This window comes from Lichenostomus cassidix, chromosome 1Ab (genome assembly GCF_008360975.1).
Source record: "Lichenostomus cassidix isolate B80296 chromosome 1Ab, HeHo_3.0, whole genome shotgun sequence".
Lineage (NCBI taxonomy): Eukaryota > Metazoa > Chordata > Aves > Passeriformes > Meliphagidae > Lichenostomus > Lichenostomus cassidix.
The window spans coordinates 1121833-1144129 of record NC_139481.1 but is presented as its reverse complement, the minus strand read 5'-3'; the positions used below and the strand labels follow the sequence as shown (position 1 = coordinate 1144129).

General features: G+C 43.9%; 2 protein-coding genes across 3 annotated transcripts; one reads left to right on the top strand and one right to left on the bottom strand.

The window, feature by feature from the left end:
- The first annotated feature begins 35 nt into the window (after nucleotides 1-35).
- On the top strand, nucleotides 36-8769 carry LOC146442718 (aldo-keto reductase family 1 member B1-like). Of its 2 annotated transcripts, none has more exons than XM_085049277.1 (10): nucleotides 36-207; nucleotides 2352-2519; nucleotides 3165-3281; nucleotides 3875-3952; nucleotides 5332-5454; nucleotides 5666-5772; nucleotides 6572-6653; nucleotides 7115-7198; nucleotides 7552-7634; nucleotides 8410-8769. In XM_085049277.1, the coding sequence occupies exons 1-10, from the start codon at nucleotides 142-144 to the stop codon at nucleotides 8447-8449; spliced, it is 948 nt and encodes a 315-aa protein (XP_084905403.1). In that variant the 5' UTR covers nucleotides 36-141; the 3' UTR covers nucleotides 8450-8769. The 2 variants fall into 2 exon arrangements, with proteins under 2 accessions (XP_084905403.1, XP_084905402.1); XM_085049276.1 differs by lacking the exon at nucleotides 36-207 and adding an exon at nucleotides 1515-1643.
- A 4816-nt stretch (nucleotides 8770-13585) lies between these two features.
- Nucleotides 13586-21875, bottom strand: LOC146442717 (aldo-keto reductase family 1 member B1-like). The gene is made up of 10 exons (XM_085049281.1): nucleotides 21713-21875; nucleotides 21319-21486; nucleotides 20670-20786; nucleotides 19322-19399; nucleotides 18809-18931; nucleotides 16180-16286; nucleotides 15956-16037; nucleotides 15361-15444; nucleotides 14973-15055; nucleotides 13586-14232 (listed from the first exon to the last, which is right to left on the bottom strand). The coding sequence occupies exons 1-10, from the start codon at nucleotides 21776-21778 to the stop codon at nucleotides 14190-14192; spliced, it is 951 nt and encodes a 316-aa protein (XP_084905407.1). The 5' UTR covers nucleotides 21779-21875; the 3' UTR covers nucleotides 13586-14189.
- Between the last annotated feature and the right edge of the window lie 422 nt (nucleotides 21876-22297).

Genomic DNA, 22297 nt, shown 5'->3' with positions numbered 1-22297 from the left:
CCCTGCCTCCTCTTATGGGCACTTCTGCTCATATTTTCCTTGTCTGCAGCCAGCCAGCAGGCAGGAGGGAGGAGCAAGGCTGATGTAAAGGGTTTTGTGAGAAGCCACAGCCTCTCCTTGCCCGTCGAGAGGACACTGAGCATGGCCACTCACCTGGAGCTGCCCAGCCGAGCGAGGATGCCCATCCTGGGGCTGGGGACCTGGCAGGTACCTGCTGCACCTGGGGACATCTGCTCAGGCAGGGGACACCAGGAAATGACTGGCAATTGCAGTAGATTTTATCAGCAATCTCCTCTTCCCGTCAGGGGAATGCAGCAAATCCTCTGTGTGATGTTTCTTGTTTTTCAAACAGATCAGGTAATGCAGGTATTTATTCCTGGCCTTCAGGAAATCTTTGGGGTGAGTGGAGGTAGTCAGTAGGTACAAGATTTTTCTTAGCTATGGAAAAAAAATTACATATTACAAAAGTAAAAACTTCTGCCCAGCTTGTTTTTCTTTGTAGTTGTTTTTTTGTTTGTTTAGTTTTGTGGGTTTGTTTTATTTTTTTTGTTTGTTTGTTTTTGGTACTTGGTATTAATATCCCAGCATGTCGTGTAGGTGTCATCTTTGATGAGTGTGTGTAGATATAGGAACTTAAGGGGCAGTAAGTGGATTTGGAAAGGGAAATTTACAATGATTCCTTAGAGACTGAGGATAACTTATTTTTATGGCACCAGATGAGCATGCAGCACCTTGCAGGAATGTAGTTTGGGTTCTTGACCTGCAAATGTTAGCTAACAGGCTTTTGGTAAGAGAGAAGGTTTAAGAATATACTGAATTATAAATATAAAAAGAGTCTGGAAATGAGCAGTAATTTTTGAGAAGCTGATCTTCTTAAGAAAGAAAAAAAACCATTGATTTTTCCCTGGATCTGAGACTGGAAACAAAATATATCAAATCACAACTTCCCAACTCCATGAAACACTTGTCCAGTCACCATAAAAATATCTTAAATTCTTGCCATATTCTTGTGTCAGTTGATGCTAATCAGAACTTAACTCTCACAGGTGGGGGGGGTGATTTTTTTTAACCCTTTCAGTCTTTATTTTTCTGATGACAAAGGGCACTAAAGAAACCTAAAGTAACTAAATTAGGCTTTAAAAACCCAAGTGTGCCTTGTGGGCCTCTTAGGGCACCAGCACTGCAGTGGGTGAGCTCTCTGAAGGAAGGTGTTATGTTGCTGACAGAAACTGGTTAGGACTAAGTAGAAGGAAAATTTTGAAAAATGATCTTCTGTTCTGTAATGCAAACATGGCCCAAGCCCAGGGTGATGATTTCATGAAAGCTATTTGATTTCAAGGTTCCCACAGCAGCCTCAGAGTTTCAGTGCAGCAGCAAGGGCCTGCCCTTTACACTGGCTGCTCAGTGAGCACCTTGGGAAATGAAACAGTGCATTATTTTTTTATGAAAAACATCTCACATTCCCGAGTTTTATGTAATCTCAGGGTATGTTGTTTCCTTTCTCTCCACTGACTCCTCCCCTCAAAGCCATGCTGATCACTCCTGCATGGCAGAGTTCCCAAGGTGCTCCCAAGTGCCACTTTGGTCACTGTCAGCCTGCTGCTCCATGCCTGCTGCTCCCTGCTGCCCTGGGAGGCTCACAGGTAGGAAGGGATAGGATGGGGAAAGGGGCTGCAAAAAATAAAAAACTTGTCAGACTTTCAACTGGCTATTTAGTTGTTTGCAACCTTGTCAGGGAGCAAGGTTTGCAAACCTTTGAGTGGAAAAATGTGGAGAAGTGAAATAATTAAAAAAACATATGAAGGAGGTTGTCATGTTTTTGAATCATGTTTCTGTTTGGAGTGCCATTTTCTGGATTCAGTCGTCAAACGTCACTTAAGTGTCTCGAAGCCAAGAATCTGAAGCTATTTATTTTGCTGTTAAGCACCAAGTGTGTGTTTTACCCAGGAGGTGGCACTGTCTGTAGTGTTTTGAGTCCCCTCTTCTCCTGCCCTGTGTCAACAAGCCCTGGATTTCTAGTGAGCAAGGCCAGCGCATTCCAGAGCTGATTGGTTTCCTCATGTCACCACTATGTCACACGAAAGTTGCTTTTAATTTCTGGGGAAATTAGAACTTATTTCAAGATAGCCTCATGTCCCAGGGTGAACTTCCAATCCTTAGAAATGGACAGATCAGCTCAGGCAACTCACCAGTGACTCCCTTGGCCATGTGATTTCAGAAAACTCATGACAGCCAGATACAAACAAATTGGAATACCTCATTATTTGGAGGCTTAAAGATGCCAGATTTGGAGAACAGCAAACTTCTCCATCTGCTCTTTAGCAAATCAGTGGCTTCTCCCCTGTTTTCAGTCTCTCCAGGGAGCAGCAGGAGATGCAGTGAGGTTTGCCATCGACGTTGGCTATCGTCACTTTGACTGTGCCTACATGTACCAGAACGAGAGAGACATCGGCAGTGCGCTGCGCCAGAAACTGCAGGAGGGCGTGGTGAGGAGAGAAGAGCTCTTCATCGTCAGCAAGGTGTGTCCTTGGATGAGGTGTCACCCCAGGAGAGACGAGGTCCTGCCAGCCACAGAGCCACGGGATGGAGCTGCTCTGGGAATTAACTCCTCTCTGCTGGGGCAAAGCGATTTGTGGATGGTGGGGGAAGGAATAGGTCAAGCCTTGAAAAACAAAAGGCTTGGTTGGAGAGGGGTTTTTTGTAGTCCATGTCCATTGTCAGCCATGGAGACAGGAACTGAGGCTGTGCTCTCGGTGGCCTCTGGGATAGGAAGCAGAGCTATTGTGTTCGTGGTCACTCCTGCTGCGCTGCCGGCCTCAGCCTGTCAACTCCTCTGTGTTATGCTTAGTTTTGTTTTTTCCCCCAACAACAATGGTAGGAAAAATAAAGTAACTTCTATCTGCTGGAAGCTGGCGGGTCGATTTTCACCAGGTTCACTTATTTTCTTTGTTTTAATTGGTGCGATAATTGTTAGAATTTTAGTGTCCCATTCGCATTTGACTTGGTTGACAGTACAGCAAGTAAAATAAGGTGCACCCAAGTGGCACTTCCTCAAGATGAGAAGATGTGCCTCATCCTGAGCTGCCTCTGTCTGTGCTGTGTGTTTCCCAGCCAGGGATGCTCTGCCATTGCCAGGCATGAGAGCAGCTTTGTGTTCCCCACAGCTGTGGTCCACCTTCCACGAGAGATCCCTGGTGAAGGAGGTGTGCCAGAAAACTCTTGCTGCCCTCCAGCTGGATTATTTGGATCTTTACCTGATGCACTGTCCCATGGGATTCAAGGTATTGTGACTTTAACTCCATCTGTCAGAGCTCTGCCCCTTTTGCCTTTAGTCCTTTCCACCCAGGAGTGTTGTTAAACCTCATTAGGACACATTAGGAGAGCCCAGCAGGAAAGGTAAGGTCAAGGCAGCTCAAACTAGGTTGTGTAGTACAAAAATCACCTTCTTTCAACCTGCACAGCACTTCCAAGTCATTGATCAAATTCCCATCCAGATCACACTCCTCTTACAGTGTGGGATTTGGCTGTCATTTCCTTCTCCAGAATCAAAGAGTTGTGAACGACTTAGTTCCTATTTTTCTTGTCTCTCTCTATCCCCAGGTTAAATAAATCCTCATTTCCCCATCGTGTCACCTCCCTGGCCTTTTCCCAGCCCCTCTCCTGCCTGCAGGACAGTCTCAAGAGGCAGATTTTCTTGGAGATTACTCCATTGGTACAGGTTACTTATTTTGGCCAAGTCTCACCCCACCACACAAATGTCAGCATATCCAGCTCAGTGTCTCCAGCTCCACTTGTTTGCCCAAATTTCTAAGTGATTTCTTTAAGTAGTTAAAATTCAGTTGACCTTAAGCTAGCTTTTCTTTTGTGCTGATAGGCAGGAGAGGAGCTATTTCCTGCAGATGGAAACGGCATGATCATTCCCAGCAATACAGATTTTCTGGATACGTGGGAGGTATGTTCATTGACAGGCCAAAAATATCTTGCTAGTTTGAAACAACAACCTGAAAACTCTAAACTTGCCACTTTGGGAATTGTTCTGAGAGAATTTCTCACATGAAGTATTTGAGATTGCTGATTTCTCTGTGTCCTTGGGCTCCTTTTTGTATCACTGTGCCAAAGTTTAGGTATTTTTATATCTAGTGCTGACTGAACTGGCTGGGTTGGCATGGCAAGAGGAAATCTTTGACTGTGTGTGTACCCTGCAGAGGCCTGAGCTACAAGTGCTGTCCCTTCAGTCCCTACTCCCCTCTCTGAGCATTTCTGGTGGCTCTAGTTGTAGCCATGCTCATCTCTAGTTGCACCTGAGCTGTCCAGAAAGCCCACACACCTGTGCCAGTGTCCCCAGAGCACCAAATTTCCCTCTCTAGAAAGCAGTGGAACTTGGCCAGAGTCCTTTGCTGAAGCTGTGTGCAGCCCAGGCTGTGTGGGAGACTCTCTTGGGCGTGAGTTCAAATTCCTGCTTGGCCCACGGCTTGGCTTCCTTTCCCCTCCACTCCTACCATGTGCTCAGCACAGCCAGGCCAGAAGCAGCCAAGAGACTCATCAGGGTCAGGAGAATTCACTGATGCTTTTTGCCTCCTGTCAGATGGAGAATAAGGCACTCTTTTGTTGCTCATTTGAAGGAAAAGGATGTTTCAGGCTGCTGCTTATGGCAGCAACTTCAAATGAACATGATTCCTGCTTTGGGAGAAGGGTATCTGCTGCTCTAAAGGCTGGTAGTGGATTATTTTCTTCTGTTTCTTTTCTGCTGGAGGTGGCAGATCTAATTAGGGCTGTCTGGCTGTTTTATTGCTCATTAGTGTGAAAGAAAGTAAGTGATGTGGGGGGAACGCAGCACTGCTTATCCTAGAACCCAACTGCTAAATGATACATCTCTCTGGGAAATTAATCAGTGCTGATGATCAGTATCCATCCTGTCTAGCTGGCTCATAACAGCTCCTTGTTGAGCTGCTCTGGTCCAAATAATGTGCTTTTTATTAGGGGATAATTATTTGGTTAGCTCAGGAATTATCCTAAAAGAATCTCTTTCATCTATATGAAGGTGTGCGTGGGGACAGTATTTCAAAATAGTCATATTCTACTGAAATAACAACAATAATAATAGTCTAGTAATTGTTAATCGTGAATAATGCTGTTATTTATCTGCATGGTGACACATGATGTGAGATCCTGAGTCTGACCAGAGCTCCAATGTTTGCACTGTTCTGATGGCACAAGAGGATCCCAGCCAGGAAGGTTTTTACCACTAAAGCTTTTGTGTGGGCATTTTTTTTCCATATAAAAATGAATGAATTTAATTCAGTGGGAAGCCTGATGCTGTGGTGTTTCTAGGCTATGGAGGAGCTCGTGGATGTGGGGATGGTGAAGGCTATTGGAGTCTCCAACTTCAACTGCAAACAGATCCATCGGCTGCTGAGCAAACCAGGCTTGAGACACAAACCTGCCAACAACCAGGTGAATTGTTCTCCAGCTCCTCAGTACTCACTCAGGCCTGTCTGGGGTGTGGCACTGGATGGAGCATCTCTTAGAAGTCCCTTCCAAACCCCATACCTGCACAAAGAACCTTTTCAATGCTGATGTGGCACCTGGTAGGTCAAGCACAGTGATGCTAAACCTTGAAGTACCTTCTGCGAGGTGAAACCTAATTTTTTTTTCTTTTTTTGAGATTGAGAGCCACCCCTATCTTCCTCAGGAAGAGCTGATTAAGTTTTGCCAATCCAAAGGGATCTCTGTCACTGCATATTGTCCTCTTGGAGCACCCAAGTGGCCAGGGTAAGAATGTTTTGTGAGCTTTATTTCTTGGATGTAGGTTGGAGTCAAGGCAGTAAACCAGTCTTAGGATGTGGATGAAACCTCAGAGTATAACCACTGTAATTAGAAAAAGGTTTACTAATTCATTAAAAACAACACCCACAGAAACCTCACACTGATTGTCATATTCAGTCCTCTAATTCATACCAGAGCTGCTACTGCAGTTTCATATTTAGAAGAAAAGGTATCAATTGGTTGACGAAAGCAGTGAAGAGAATTCTTAATTGAGCTTGGGGGAGCTTTTTAAACATGTAGAAGAATTTCTGAACTAAAGGAAAAACAAACCATAACAAACCAAACAAAAAAGCAAAGCAGCAGATGCTTATGAAGATAGCAACATTGCAGTCCTGCTGTGACAAAGGGAGTCAGTTTTTTAATGGAGAAGTTGCAGAAATTTTGCTTTTACTCCCATCTTCATGGCTTTCTCTGACCTGGGACAGGGCTTTGCCAGAGCAGCTGTGCTTGTAAAGGACAAGATGAAATTCTTGAGATGTGGATCAAAGAAATTCCCAGCCTCATCCCAGGCTGGACTGAAATGTGTTACAGTGACCTGTTTTTAACAGAAATACAGGCATCTTCTGATGTGCCCACTTGTTACAAAAGAAAAGAATGAAGGCAGGAACTGAAGTAACAAGATGTTAAATTAAAGTGTGCCGATGATGCATTTTTATCACTTAAATAATATTCTTATGCTGCTGGGCTTGAGGGAGAAGACAATGGGCCATTCAACTGAAGTCTGCTTTTTTTTTTTTTTTCCCAGGTCCAAGCCTGACCATATTTCCCTTTTGGATGATCCTCAGATTAAGGAAATTGCACTCAAGCACAACAAAACCCCAGCTCAGGTTGATACTGGTCAGAGTATTTTCCCTGCTGACATGCATTTGTCCCACTTGTGCTAAAGTAACTATTTACAAAGGTATCATGGAAAAATAATAGGGAGTTCCAGCTCTGTCTTGTACTTTTTAATGCTTTTAAAAAAATACTCTCTCTCAGTTTTGGTGATGGACAGAAGATTACAGTGGCTTTGGGCTTTAATTGGCACACTGACTGCCTGTCCACACAGCATCCCTGCCAATCCTGAACTCTTCTCAGTGCACTGCCATGCTGTCATCTCAGCTTCAGAGCTGGATAAGGATGTAATGAGCTCATGTAATAATTAGGAAGGGTTGCCAACAGTGCTTCTCCTCTGTGAGCCTCTCTGATCACCAGCAGAGCTGTTCAGGGTAACCATGCAGGCACCTTTGGTTTCCAGCTTTCAGAGCACAGGCAGCACTTCTCACCTGTAATTCCCTGTGCTCTGCAGGTGCTCATTCGGCTCCAGATTCAAAGAAATGTGAGTGTAATTCCCAAATCTGTCACTCCACAGCGCATTGAAGAAAATTTTAAGGTAAGAGGGAACCTTACAGAGTCATTAATAGAAACTTTACAGACACTTAGAACTGGCACAATCTTAGCTTTTTAACATAGGTTATTACTTCTTTATGAATGCAAAAAGCCACTTAAACTAAGCCAAATCTTCACTAGAACACATTGAGAGCCTAACTCCTCCACCTAGTGATACAATGCTGATGCACTCAGACCCCACCAGCACTGCAACCTTACACATTTATTCACTTCTCCACAAATGGGTGCCCACAGCACTCCTAGTGCTTCAGCCAGGTGCTGGTAGTCTTTCTGCAAATGAATTCACTTGCCTCACTGCAAACTGTACTAACCCAGCTGTCTGGGACCTTTCTGCAGGTGTTTGACTTCGAGTTGAGCAAGGAGGAGATGGAGACTCTCCTTGGCTTCAAGAAGCGTTATCGCATCTGTGCCTTAAATGAGTGAGTTGTTGTTCCTCCTCCTCCTCCAGGCTTTGGCAGATTGAATTGCCACTGGATATTCTCTAACAGACACTGTTTGACAGCCCCACTAAGGAATAAAAGGAGAGGGAGCTTAGCCAACACCTGGTCACATCAGCTGCAATCTCCCACCTGGGTTTAGCAGAGCATTGCCTGCTGGACAGGTTGGGAACACTGGGTTTTCTGCAGGCACAATGTTCTTCACACAGCCTGCACTGGATGCATACCAAAGTGCAGTCTGAAATCAAAATCAGCTGGAAATTCCAAAATAAATAAGCAGCATTTTTTCCCCCCTGTTTTCTTTGGCTCCCTTACATAAGGGACAGTCAGAGTAAATAAACTCCATTTTAAGAATGAGAGTTGTAAGTTTTTTCTGAAGGGAAGAGCTGTGCCTATGTACTCCTGCCAACGTTACTGAGGCAGTGTCCAGATAACAGGATGGTTAGATACAGACTCACCAAGATCTGCATTATTCTGTTTTCCCAGGCTACCCACTTGTCTAACAGCACACTGGGGGCTGGGAGTTCCCAAGGGAGAGGTTTAACATCCTGGGGAACCTTGGCGATTTCAGCTGAACAAAAGATACATTATCCTTGGAGAACGAGGTCACTGATATATGCAAAGCTTACAGAGCATTCACTTCCACTCCCCTTGTGGTTTTAAATGTTTTAGTTCTGCAAAGCTTTTACCAGGGAAAAAAAAAAGCTTTTCCTTAAAACTACATCCTTAATGTTTTAATTATGCTCTTTTTTCCTAGATGCAAAAATCACAAGGACTATCCTTTTTGGGAAGACTGACATAGGCATCATCTGCAGACCATCTGGGATCCAGACTGTATATTGTTTTCTCAAGGAATTTGCAATACTCTGTGTATTAATTCATGATAGAATTGGAAATTGTTTTGTAAGATGAGAAAAGGTAGCTCACAAGCATTCTGAAGACTAATCTTCAAACAGGGCTGCATTTGCTTCCCTTATTATCAACCAGTTTTATCAATCCTTTATCTCTAGCTGCTCTTGTAACATAATTCTCAGTTGTAGCAAAATATAGATTCTTATAATTTAGTAATGATAAAGAAGTTTAATAAACCCATATATTGAAAAGCAGTGAAAAGCAATCTTTGTCCTAACTATAAATCCTGACAAAGTTTAGAGAAAATTTAAATTCTCTAATTATTTATACTTTTGGACAAAAGGTCAATACATAAACTGTCTTTTAATTGTCAATACACTGCATTTAACATCAGAAGATCTTAATGAGATGAGATGCTGCTTGAGATGCTCAGTTCAGTGATTTCAGTGTAACAGACTGACAGCTCTTCAGAGGACACTGCTGAATGATGATTCAGAAGCTCATTCTTAATGAAGTTTCCTATTTATGAACTGCTAAAAACTAATAAAATAGTAGGAGATTTGTATATTTGGTTTATAGTATCTGCAAGAGTATATAAATACTGCCTTTATCAGTAGAATGGCTGCAGAATCTCTCCTAGAAAATCCAAAGCCTAATAAAGGAGACACACAGGAATTATTTTGTTTGGCAACTGTCATATTTAGCAAGCAGAAAGTTGGGCAGCTTCACAGAAGTAGATATTCTGTCTCCTGTACTGTTCCTAGGTACTGTTTGCTTGTCTTTTGACTCAAAGGATGTCACTGAATGCTGCTCTCTTGGGTTAATAAGTCAGTGCTGCTGCTGCCCATGCTGGTGTTTTAATAAGGTATCTGTTAATCAAGACTTCTTGCTCTTAAACTCCAACATTTGACTCCAAACTCCTGTACTTGATTTAGGCTTTTGCATCCCAATATAAGAACAGTGTGGCTCAGCATTGCCTGCAGAGAGCAAGGACAATTGTGTAATTAAGGTTCAGGACTAGGATACACTTCATGGATCTCCTTTTCCAACTGATTTTCTTTGTAGTTGATAAAGGAAATGATGACATATCTTTGAGCTGCTTCAGACTTTTCCAAGATGTTTGAATAACAGGTGCCCTACAAATAACAGAGCAATCCCCATCAAATTAGATTTCCTACAGCAACTCTTCTAAAAAAAGAGGTCTGAAAAAGGTATCAGGAATTGACACTGAACAGTTATAAAGCAGTGATACAGACAGGAAGGTGCCTGTAATGGGTATTCTCTTTTTTTATCCTCCTGAATATGCCACATTTAAAAGGCCAGTTGCAGGATATCATCCTGTGGAATAAAAAGTGAACTCTGGAAGGTGCTCTGCTCCCAGGTATTCACTGGGGTCAGCTGTCCATCTACAGCAGGAGCAGTAATACCCACTTAAGGTTGTAGTGTTCAGCCTGTCTTGAAATATTCTCTACTTCATAGGAATTTTCTAACCACATTCCAATTTAATCACAGCTATCAGGAGCTATTTACAGGATGTTTATAGACCGTGGTAGGCAGGAAGTCAGACTGGATGATCACAGTAGCCATATAATAGTAAAAAATTCAAAACAAGTTAGAAGCCAGAGATTGTGCATTTGTTTCAGAGACAATAGATCTTTTTCAGCTTGCAGAGACTTTAGTGAAGGTAAAAGGAGAAGAATTTGGGTGGTGTCAGTTATTGGGAAATAAAGTCCCCTTTTTTTGTGGCAGAGCCACAGCCCTATTTACAACATGCCTTGCACAGCTCTGAGTTTGCTGCCAGCAGCTGCATGGAAAGGTTTAGAGTATCCCAAATTAATTTTCAGTTTCTATCAGCTACACTGTTGTGTTCATACACCAAACCCACACAGACATCTTTCCTAGTCAGCAGTGACATTATCTGTGCCAATGAGCCCAGAAAAATGAAAACACCTTAGCTTGGCATTTTGTCTTTGTGTCACAACATGTTGTCCCATGACTTGAGCTTTTTATTGTGGAGTTCATCCATTCTGGTAGAGTCAAGCCTCATGAAAAGTTCCAAAGGGGCTGGGTGAAAAAAGTAAAATGTTATGTCTCTGTTTTGGAGGGAAAACAGGATAACACAGGTAATGAACAATAGATAAAAATCCAAAACTCCTTGCTGATCATTGCTGGTCAAGTCTCCATCTATTAGAATTCCAGACTCATACTGAGGTCAACATCATTCAAAACCAAATGGAATAAGAAGCAAGAGACAGTAAGATACAAACCTATTTCATGAACTTTCTGCATGCAATGCTGCATGAGAACTACTGGTACAGCCTTCCTCTGCATCCTAAAGATTTACAGAAGACCTAGGGTGGTCTATTTACACCAGAAGTAAAGCCATTTTCCCTTCAACTGCAACCTGAAACAAACATCCTGTGCCTGTCAGACTCTCTGTGCTGTTGCTGTCCTACCTTTGAGCAGCAAGATGCCAATTCCAAATACTTCTTGTATCTCCTCAACTACCCCAAAAACCTTGCAAAAACACTATCATCTTGCCTTCTTTAATGAGATAAGTGCTGATTTTCTCTGTTTTCCCTGATAAATCAGTTCATCATTCTTTCCTCCCATGGAAATGGATCTGTCCTGTCAGAGCCATTTTCTTTTAAACACAAAATAAAGGTCTATTAATTTTCTATCATTTGGAGCAGTGAGTGCAACAAATTTTATGCAAGTACTGATTCTACCAGTTCCAAGGACATGGTTTTTTCTGTTAGCTGCTCTTTATCTTTCCTGGGGGCTGGAAATCTTCTTCCCAGGGTGTGCTACAGTGTCACAGCACCTCAGAGTCCTGAGAATGGCTAGGAAAAGGCCAAGGTGGAGCTGAACTGCAAGTTCTTAAATTAAGTACACAAAACAAAACACAACCACTTTTCATTGGAAGAGCTACAAGACTGTATTTGTCCTTAAAACTTGCTTTGATCAGAAACCCAGAGATCTGTCAAGTCACAATACAAAAACAAATGCTGTGAACAGTTTTAGCAGGAAGAGCTCAGTTAGCAGGAATGCTAAGCTCCGGATATCAAACTCTTTGATCTTTCCACTTCACCTTCTAGGAGATGAAAGGAAATCTCTGCTCTTGCAGGCAGAGAGTGTGGCACAAACATGGGGGTACAACAGACATTTTACTGTAACAACTCCCAGATCAACCCAGACTAAAGCAAGACTGCCTCTTCCTCTATCTCAGCCTTATTTAATTATATTTTCTCTTGGAGAAGCAATCCACCCCCACGGGTGACAGGGTTTCCTGTCCCTCCTTTCCCATGATTTCTGTTCAATCCTGTGCATCACCACCCCTCACTCAGGTCGTGTTTTCCCTCTATTCCCTCTCCCCTTTCAAGCTCCAAGCCCTCTGCCGGTGCAGAGCTGCACTGTGTCCCAGAACGACCCTTTCCAAGTTCCTTCCCACTAAGTCATGCAGGGCAACACAGAGAGAGTTTGTTACAATGCCACTCCACCCCAGTGCAGTTTGCCTCAAAGCTCTCAGCTGTCTCCAGGAAAATTCCTACTTCCAGAATGGAAAATTTCAGCCACAAACTTACACGAAGTTACAGTGAAAAGAAAACAGAGGAAACTCACAGAACCTGATGTACTATTTTGGAAACCTTGACCCTCAATGTAACTTCTTGCCAGAACACACTTGTCACAAAAATGTTATTTGCAAGCAAGTCAACATTGCCCCAAAGAGTTTTCTGTCACAGTTCAGACTAAGCAAAGAACATCAGCTCCTCTGGCCTTTTTAGATGCCTTAGGGGTTTTGTTTATCAGATCAAAGATTCCCAAAAACACTCGCAGAGCTGAAGCTTTCTGTAAATGCTTTAAGCACAGAATTTAAAGTGATTTATAATCAATTTTTATAAGAAGAATCAGCATTAGAGGAGCATATTGCTTCAAGTCAGACATTGATTTTCCCCTCCTCATGTTTCAAGTTAACTCAATCTTGTCTGTTCAGCCTATTGTAAATTATTTTGACCAAAAATGTGTTGCATGCTAAGTCTGGTCTCAGCAACAGTGGAAAGATTCTTAAAAAGCACTTGAAAATTACAAAAATTTGCTTGCTCACTGTAATGTTAAGTATTTATTAGAATGGAAAATTTTAAATTACTATTAAGCAGACTCCTTTTATCAGCTTCAAGAAATAAACCACCTATTTCACAAATACTTTGATATCAATCTGCCTTCTTGTTACATTTTAACCTGGCCAGGTTCACTTTAAGGTTTGCTATGCAGTTATGGAATCATAATTCTAATAAAAATTTATGTAAGTTATGCATTAACAGCCCTGGTGTCACCCCTCTCACGTGTTCAGAACTCCCCCCTTTCTGCCAGGCTTATACAACCTCCTTCTCCTCCATTCCCATCCCACATCTACTGAGACATTTAAAAAAAAAAAATAAATCTTACAGGAATATGCAAGAAACCCACCCACCATTAGCCAATGCATTTTGTGAACAGTCTTGAGCAGCTCTCAGGTGGCAACAACTCTAAAACCACCACTGTGAAAACCACAAAGGGACAAACACACCTCACATACCAGAAGGTCAATATAAGCCTATTTTTCTGTGCTCCCAGAATACAGCATTAAGTTTCTGATCTGCTAGCTCATGACAGATTTTCCTACGTAAAAACCCCCATTTTTACTGTATTTGCCAATGGTATTTTGTTCAAGCACAGAATTCCTTCCTGGGAGCAAATTCTCCACTGCTTATTAAAACAATCCTATAGGATGCTGTGCAGGCTTCAAGTCTTCAATGGAAGAAGTTTTCTACTAGCCAGAGTATACTATCACCTCAGTAAAATAACAACTGAATTAAACAGTTCTATTTAAAGAGAGGCACAAACAGACTCACTGGTCACAAATTCAATGAGAACAGCAGGAAGCTCCCAGGGCACACTGAGAAGTCAACATCAGCAGCAGATGATTTTGTGGGGATGGTAATTTTCCTTGCTTTTGTGTAATCTCTAGAGACAGCTGATATTATACAGCTGCTCCAGCACTACTACCATTACAGCATTGCTGAAATAACCATCTCATTACACACAGTAATGAAACTGTATTTTATTATAAGCAAAAACAGCTTTTATATCACCAAGAAACCAGGACCTATACACTTTTCAAAGAGCTACCCATGTAGAAATCACTGTACTTAGAAATCAACTTATACTTCCAATTAGAGGGGAAAAAAAAAGGTATGGAGTGTTACAAAGAAACAAAATCAACCCCAAAAATAATCAGAAAAAAAGCAGACCTCATTATGCAACATCTGCCAATATCCTGGTCCTTCCAGGCAACAATCATCACTAGCTCCAATTCACAGTATTCCAAAAGAAAAGTGACTGCTTGTTCAAACTAGCTCAATGCTTTCTGCTTACCAATTCCCAACTTGCTGTTTGGCAAAGAAAAAAATCTGCTAGTCCACACAGTGTGCTCTTCAGAACCATTTCAGCATTTCCTTCTTCCAAAAAAAAGAAAACAGCATGAAGTCACTGAGTACATATACTGCATCTTTGTGGGGAAAAAAGAAGGAGAAAATGTGGGTGTGGATGGAGGGGTGTCTGATGCAGTGAAAAAGCTACATAGACAACTCAGAGGCAGCAGCAGAAGCTTATCTGGGAAGCCTGGAGAAAGGCAGGGAACCATCTTCAGTATTCTGCATGGAAAGGGTAGCCCTTGTGATTTTTGGACCTGGAGGAAATCAAAAAGCCAAGATTATCTCATGTCTCAAAGGCATTGTAGCAGCTGTAACCACTTCAAAGAAGCACCAGTGGAGGAGCTGAACTGTATAAAAGCAGAGTCTGTTTCTGTTTTCCTTGGTGACATGCTGCATTTCCAAACAAAAAGATTTTGAGTGTCTTCTGTTGTTTGAGCTCTAAGCTTCTCAGGTGATGGGACCTAGGTGCTTTGTAGACAACTAATTCAAGGGTTTGCTGTTTACTGACAGAAAGATCTTTTTTACAGCATTCCAAGAAAGATTTCATGTCTGGCTCTAGGCTTCCTGGCTGCAAATCCTCATGCTATTTTTTGAATGTTCATCTATTTTGCCAAAACCTCCTGAAGAAATCACAGATTTTGTAATATATCTAAGGGTCATGGAAGAAAGACAAAATACCACAAGTAAAGTTAATCAAGACTAATCTGCATCATGCTCATTTCTTCAATAAGGACAAATTATGAATAAGAAGCCTCCTGTTGCCATTCCAGGTACAAAGAGTTTCTCTGTGACTGAACTGAAAATGAAGTTTGCTCAATGCTCATCATGTTTTGGTTCATAAAATGAACATTTAAAAAAACAAAACCACACTCTGGAATGTTATTTTGAGGATGATCCCTTTGAAAATATGCTGAAATTCAACCAAGCCTACTGTATATAACTTCACTTACTGAACTATGTAATGATAGCTTAAAGAAAAGGAAGTGCCACTTACATGGTCATATCACAGGCTCTCCAGTTTCTATTAAAGCTGAGAATAGTTGCCATCTCCTCTTTAGTCAGTTCAAAGTCAAACACCTAATAAGAGGAAAAGCTGAAATCACCTCTTTGAACAAATCAGTGCTTGTAAACAAAGATATAAAATGAAATAATATCACAAAATTAAAGAACAAGTCCATGGTGACTTTGTTCACTGCTGCTCTCCCACTGTAATCTTAAGTTTAGTCCTCAATAACCTCAGCTAAACATATGGAGAGAAAAAGCCCAGTCCTCCTGTGAGAAGAGCACCTGGGAACGGTGAGAAAGGATCCCTGTTTGCTGTGGAGGAAAAGCCAAGGCAGCCCTGGACATGCCATGCACCAGGCTCACTCCTAAAGACTCACCTTGAAGTTCTCCACAATGCGCTGGGGTGTGACAGATTTGGGAATCACAATCACATTCCTCTGGATGTGGAACCGAATGAGAACCTGCAAGAGGCAGATCATTGCATCAGAGAGGGGATGGCACTTGTTCTATGGCAAGCAGGGCCTCTTCCAGCAGTTTCTTGCTGTAAACAGTACAATTCAGCTGAATTAACCCCCTGTTTGGAGCTGCTTTTCAAATCATCCCTGAATTCTAAGCAGCACTTCCTGAAGTGCACAGAGAAGTGGTGGAATCCCACAGAGGCCTCCTTTCTCCTCTCCCCTGCAGTGCAGTGATACTCAATTCCTTTCCTTCCCACCCAGACTTTTAAGTAGGCTATTCAAGTGTTCCCTTCTTTGCAACAGGACTTGAGGTGGGAAGACAAACATGGTAGCATCTGAGGATGGGTCAAGAAAATGTTTATTGTGATGGTCAGAGCACCTTTGCAAGCATGCATGGAAGGCCAAATGAGGAACAAACCTGCACTGCTACCTAACACCACAGGGGACAGGGAATGAAGAACCAGCCTGTCCTTTATGCTGTGCTACATGAAAGGGTACTCTGGCACTGACCCACCTGTGCTGGGGTTTTGTTGTGCTTGGCTGCAATCTCCTTGATCTTGGGGTCATCCAGAAGGGAAGGATCCTCTGGCTTAGCCCTACACAGAGGAGAGAAGATCAGTGGCAAGAAACATCCACAGGCCCAACCTAGCAGAGATCTGGATCAACAATTACTGCTGCACATGCAGTCTCAGGGCTCCAAATTTATTCCACACCAGCTCCCTGGCAAAACAGTCTTACCAAGGTCTGTCAGGAGAGCCAAGGGGGCTGTAGGCTGTCACAGCAATCCCTTTGGACTGGCAGTACTTGATCAGCTTCTCCTGGGTAAGGTATGGATGGCACTCCACCTGCCAACAGAAAAAATGTTCAGTAAAATGCACACCCAGGAGAGCTGTAAACTCACAGCCATAGGATTGCAGACCAGGGAAGTACAAAGTTCTCTTATCATCCCTAATTAAACATGCCATAATATTTTTTACAGCTACCATCTTAACTTCACTATCAGCATTGCTTCATTAACTTTTATTTGCTTTGTGTTAATACCTCCAGTCTGAAAGTGGTGAGAATGGCTGCCTGTTAAAGATTTCAGACCTTCGGCACACTGTCCATTACAGAGCTTTTATAAACACACATTTCATGTACTCATCATGAAATTCTGTAAGAACAGCTACCTAATGGAATACAGACTCCTTAACAGCAGATCTGTGCTCTGCCAAGCAAATGCACAAATATTCTGTATGGAACAGGAACTATTCATGTGTCAGGAGGCAGTGAATGAACATGAATATTTGATACTTGGCACACAGGGACTTTCAGGGCAGCTCCACACCAGGGAGCACAACTTTTCTTTCAGCAAGCAACATCAAGAACTGTTCTGACCACGCTGCCATTTGAGCCTCCTGCAGCTGCACTCCGAGGGCAGAGCCTGGAAACTTGTGCTGCTGGCATGTGGAGCAAGGCAGTGCAAAACATGGAATCAGTTTACAGCCTCAAGCACTTTATTTGTGGTTCTAGCTGCCTGCTGTTATCAGAGGCCTGCATGCCTGTTTCCCCTCTGAGACATGTTGGAATATTAAACAAAACAGAGAGCTCCATTTTTAGGACAGATTATACATATTTATTTTGCTTCAGCAGTTGCAGAAAGACAGCTACTCATGAGCAGCAGAGCATCTAGTTTTCTCAGATATCCAATAGGTAGAATTTATACAACATAAGCAAGGCAAAGTCATCCTCACCTGTCCACTGACACTCAGGTTGAAAAATTAAGTACTAGAGCCATTGCTACATAATTACTACCTTGCCAAATTAATTTCTCACTACAACTGAAACCAACACACATGCTGGCTGCACTCAAAGAATGGGAATGACATGAAAGAGAGTGGATTACATGGGCAATATCTGCAGAGTGTTTTCAGGAAGCACTCTCACTAGTAGCCCAACTGATAAGTGTCAGTAACAGACAAGTTTTCAGGCTTGCAAGCATTTCTTCAGTAGCAGTAGTTTATGAAGGACAAGGACTAAAGACCCAATGCTTTGTGCTTAACTTGATTACAGTCAATAGTCAGTCAGAGGTTGAAAACATTTACAAGTGTGAGAGGTCCAAGATCAGTGACCCCTGAGCCAGGGACAAAGGTAATTCCCATCCAGTGATAGTGGTAATGAGGTGTGGCAGATGTTGAAAGGTATCATAAAACTTACACTCATTTTCTAACACTGCATTGGGACTGATAATGCTTAAGCAATTACCAAGCAATTAACAATAAATTACCCAATTCTAGTAATCAATAACTGAGATTGCAGTCATTCAAAAGCCACAGCAATCAAGATCAAGTCTAGACAGACCCCCCAGGGGTCTATCCTGGGACTTGTCCCTTCAGCAACCTGTGCCAGTCTATAATCACGTGAATCTTGAGGGTGGTTAACAAATTGTGGAACTACCAGTCATTACACTTCAGAGAGATCCATTCAGGCAGAAACAACAGACAAAAAACCTCAAGGAACTCAGCAAGGCTGCACACCAAGTCCTGCACCTGGGAGGGAGAAGCCCAAAGCCATTCACCTGAGAAGGAAACGCCCCTGGCAATAACACAGGCTGGAACCTGACTACCTGCAAAGCAGCTATGCTGGAAAGGAGCTGAGGATCATAGTAGGCTGAGCTGGACATGAGCCAGTAGCAAGCCCTGGCAGCAGAACACAGCCAGTGAATTGTGGGAAGTGATCATCTGCCTCTACCCACACCTGCCAGACCACCCTCAAAATCCTGTGTCCAGTTTTCCCTCTTCCCAGGTGCCCTCAGTAGAAGAAATATTGATGGACTGCCATCAATTTTCTTAAGATTTCATTCAAGTGCTGTCTATACCTGGGCACTTCTACTCTATGGCTACCTTGCAACTCCACTTCTTCCTTCCTCCTAAGCTTCATTAAGTCCTGAATCCATAAAGCATGTTCCTGATCAATTCCCTCCCTCATCACCAACAGGAACTGGCTTCTCCACAGAAGTGTTTTGAAAAGGTCATCCAATTCTCTATACATACATGCATCAAGTCTTACTCTACTGCAACAAAGTTTTCAGAGCTCATCTGAGCTCCCCCTCCTTCCCTCTTACAAGAAGGGATTCTGGAGCTGCTCATTGCCAGATTTCCATGCAGTAGCACACAGACTTCATAAAAAACCAGCACTTTGGCATCCAGAAGCAGCTGAAGGGTGGGATTGAGAGAACGTGCTCTCTCTACTCCATTCTCTCTTTCTGTAACCTTATTTCAAAGTAAGAGCTTCGTAATTTTCTTTAAAAAACCCAACAGCAACCAACCACACAACAACAACAAAGTAACACCATCAAACATTTGCCTGCTGTCACTTTGCATCTTACCTGGTTATTTGCAGGCTTGTATTTCAGTCCTGGCTTGTTCAAGATCCTTTCAATCTGCTCATGGTTGAAGTTGGAGATTCCAATGGCTTTTACCAGACCAGCATCCACCAGCTCTTCCATGGCCTGAGAGAAAGAAGCACAAAGTCAGCACAGAGTATACAAAGGCAGGGCCTGAAAAGCACATTCTTCCTGACATGCCTTGTTTCCTTCATGAGAAACCTGAAGTAAGTGTTTAGATTGTCACAGTTCAGGTTTGAGGGAAAAAACCCTCAGAGCACATACGTTTTTGTGCCATGTCTCCCATGCTCAAAAGGCTCATTCTTTGAGCTTGTGGAAATTCACAGCAAGTCTGAAGTGGAAAATTATGAATGGATACACAACAACCCACTATTGTACAGTGAGTCCTTCCAAACAGTTCCAAGTACATGAGACTGTCTCCTGTTCTCAGCACTCTCTCTGATGCTGTCATTACCTTCAGCAGGCTAAACTTTCTCCTGCTGTGGCTGAACTTACCTCCCATGTCTCTAGAAGATCTGTGTTGCTGGGGATAGCCATGCCTTTGTCATCTACAGGGAACAGGTCCTCTCCTGCCTGTCATTGAGAGACAAATGGATTGAAACTCTTTATTGGGAGGACACCAGCTGAAGACCATGATACTATAAACTCTTATTGCAGGAGAAACTAATCCTATAATACTAATTATCTACATATGTGTTAGACACTATCACTATCTACAGTCTTCAGTCTTTTGTTTCCACGTGGTATTATGACAGCTCTTTTGCCTACAGTCAACCCACTAAGGACACACACTTCTGATGGACACTGTGTCCCCTGGCTCACCAAAATCCATATGGTGAAACTCAAGTCTCCACCTGTAATGCATAAATTATAGCCAGTTTACAAAAATACACAGAGGCTACCTGCTCATAATGAAGTGTTTCAGTGAAAAGCATAATAAAGACACACGTAGCACTTGGAATGTGTTCACCTTATCCTGGAACAGATTTACTGACAAGTGGGGAGACTCAGGGATTAAGGTGCTGGCACAGGGAATGTTAGAACACCCTGTCCCAGTTAGGACTACCTGCCAGGTATCAACTTCATTCAAAACCAGTTATTTTCTACTCATTCATTAGTTATAACACATTTTCTACTTTGATAGTTCTGTCAATGTGAAACTAATTTTGAAAATATAGGTATTATGATGAACAGTTCATCTCAGAATCAGGAGGTAGAGAAAAGATTTTGATCAAGCTCTCACTGAAAGATTAAGCTAGGACATATTTAAACTGAGACACCAGTTCCTTAGCATGCAGCCAGTAAAAGAGTTAGGAACTAAAAAGTTTAACCTTTTTAAATCCAAGGCCTGTAGAATGCTAAAATTTCTATAGTAAAGGTCAGTTCAAGCTGGATTGTATTAAAGGACTGAGTGATTCCAGACAGAAACAATCTCTTATTCTGTGATACTGTAACATGACAAGGAAAGAACTATCAGACAGCAAAGTCTCTTCCCACACAGAAGGAACCACACCATGCTCAGCTGAGCATACTTTGGATTTGTAGGAGGCAACATGAGCAATAATCAAAAGGAGCTACAACTCCTTGCAGTGAGGAAACCCATCCCTAGGGATCAGGGTCTGTCTCTTCCAGGCTCAAAAGGGCAGCAGATGCCATGCAAGCAGAGATCTCAGGGTAGGAATCAACAGCCTGGCTCACACAGCCACAGTAAAGCTGAGCACCAGAGCAGTGTTGTTACACAATGGACACAGATATCTGTGCAGCTGGAGCAATCACTGGGCTATAAACCCACACAGCTCTTCAAAACTCACTGACAAAGCCAAGGGCACTGCTGCTACTGTACCTTGAAACCAAGAGGCCAGTGGATGAGGTAGAGATCCAGGTAATCCAGTTTCAGGGCAGCAAGAGTCTTCTGGCAGGCTCCCTTCACCAGAGGCTTCTCATGAAACGTACACCACAGCTGGAGACAAAAAGCCAAGACACACTGTGACCTCCTGGGTTAAAGCTCTGGGAACTCTTCTGTACTGTTCAGCAGGGTGCCTGTCCCCTTTGGAAAGTGATGGGAAAGCAGGTCATCCTACAGCTGTTCAAGTGGGGCTTGTTCTGTGAGCAGGACTGGCCTGGGACACTGAGAAATACGTGCAGTGGCAGCACACGACTGCATGGTGTCCTAGCAGACAGCAGAATTAGATTTCACTGATTAAAACTTAAATAGAAGGTCAGACAGCACACAAAAAAGAACAGCGTAACTTCATGCCAGAAAAATTGGAAAAGCATCACCCATATTCGTGGTATTTACCCTGCATAATTCTCAACACAGGATGAAGTAGAGTAGAAAGCCTGTCTCAGGAATGGCTTAAGTGATGTTCCGAATTGTTCCACGCTGCACCACAGAGTAAGGAAAGAAAGAAGTAGGGGGGGGGCGGGGTGCACTTTAAAGAAAGAAAACAACAAAGTATCTCCTAGCATATCCTGTATCACCTGAGCCATACCTTACTGACGACGAAGAGATCCTCTCGCTTCACAACGCCCTCCTTGATTTTCTGCTGGATCCCTTCCCCAACTTCGTTCTCGTTCTGGTACACATAGGCGCAGTCCAAGTGGCGATAGCCTGCATCGATGGCAGCCATCACCGCCGCTGTCACCTTCCCCGGCTGCGACTGAAAAAAGCCACGGCAAAAAACCTCTCATCAGCACAGCACTGAAGCCCTTTCTCCCGGCAAGATAAAAGCCAGAAAGCCACCACATTCAAAGCCATCCCCAGCTAAAATAAAGCCAGCTGGCGGTCCGGCCCGGCCGGCCGCAGGCAGCGCTGCGCGATACGACCCTGGCAGGGCCCGAGCCGCTCCTGCCCGCTTCCCCTCACGCCGCCGGCGCGGCCGCTACCTTCCATGTGCCCAGCCCCAGGATGGGCATCTTGGCGCCGGTGTTGAGCTGCACGTAGTTTGCCATGGCCCTTCCAGCAGCACCGCTGTGGTTGTGCCGAGCCCCGCGGCTTTAATAGCGCTGGAGGAGCGGGGCTGGGCCGGGCCTGCCCCGCCCGTGAGGCGAGAGTGCCGGGGCGGCGCCAGGCCGGGCCGGGCCGGGCCGGGAGGGTGAGGGGCGCCGGCTGCGGGCTCGCTGTGTGCCATCGGCTCCCCTTCCCCGGCTGTGTGCCATCGGCCCGCGTTCCCCGGTTGTGTGCCATCGCTGTGTGCCATCGGCCCGCCTTCCCCGGCCGCGGGCTCTCGGTGTGCCGTCGGCCCGCCCTCCCCGGTGTGTCACACGGGCTGCGCTCACCGCACACCGGCCCTGCGGAGCCCCAGCCCGGGGCGGGCTGACTGAGGGGACGAGAGGCAGAGCAGTGTCCCCGCGCCGTCAGAGCTGCGGGCGCGCTGCGTGCTGAGGGCTCTGGGAGCGCCGCGCCCTTGGCCGGAGCACGGTGGCCTCAGCACGGCGGTGGTGGCCCTGTCGCGGTGGTGGTGGCCCCGG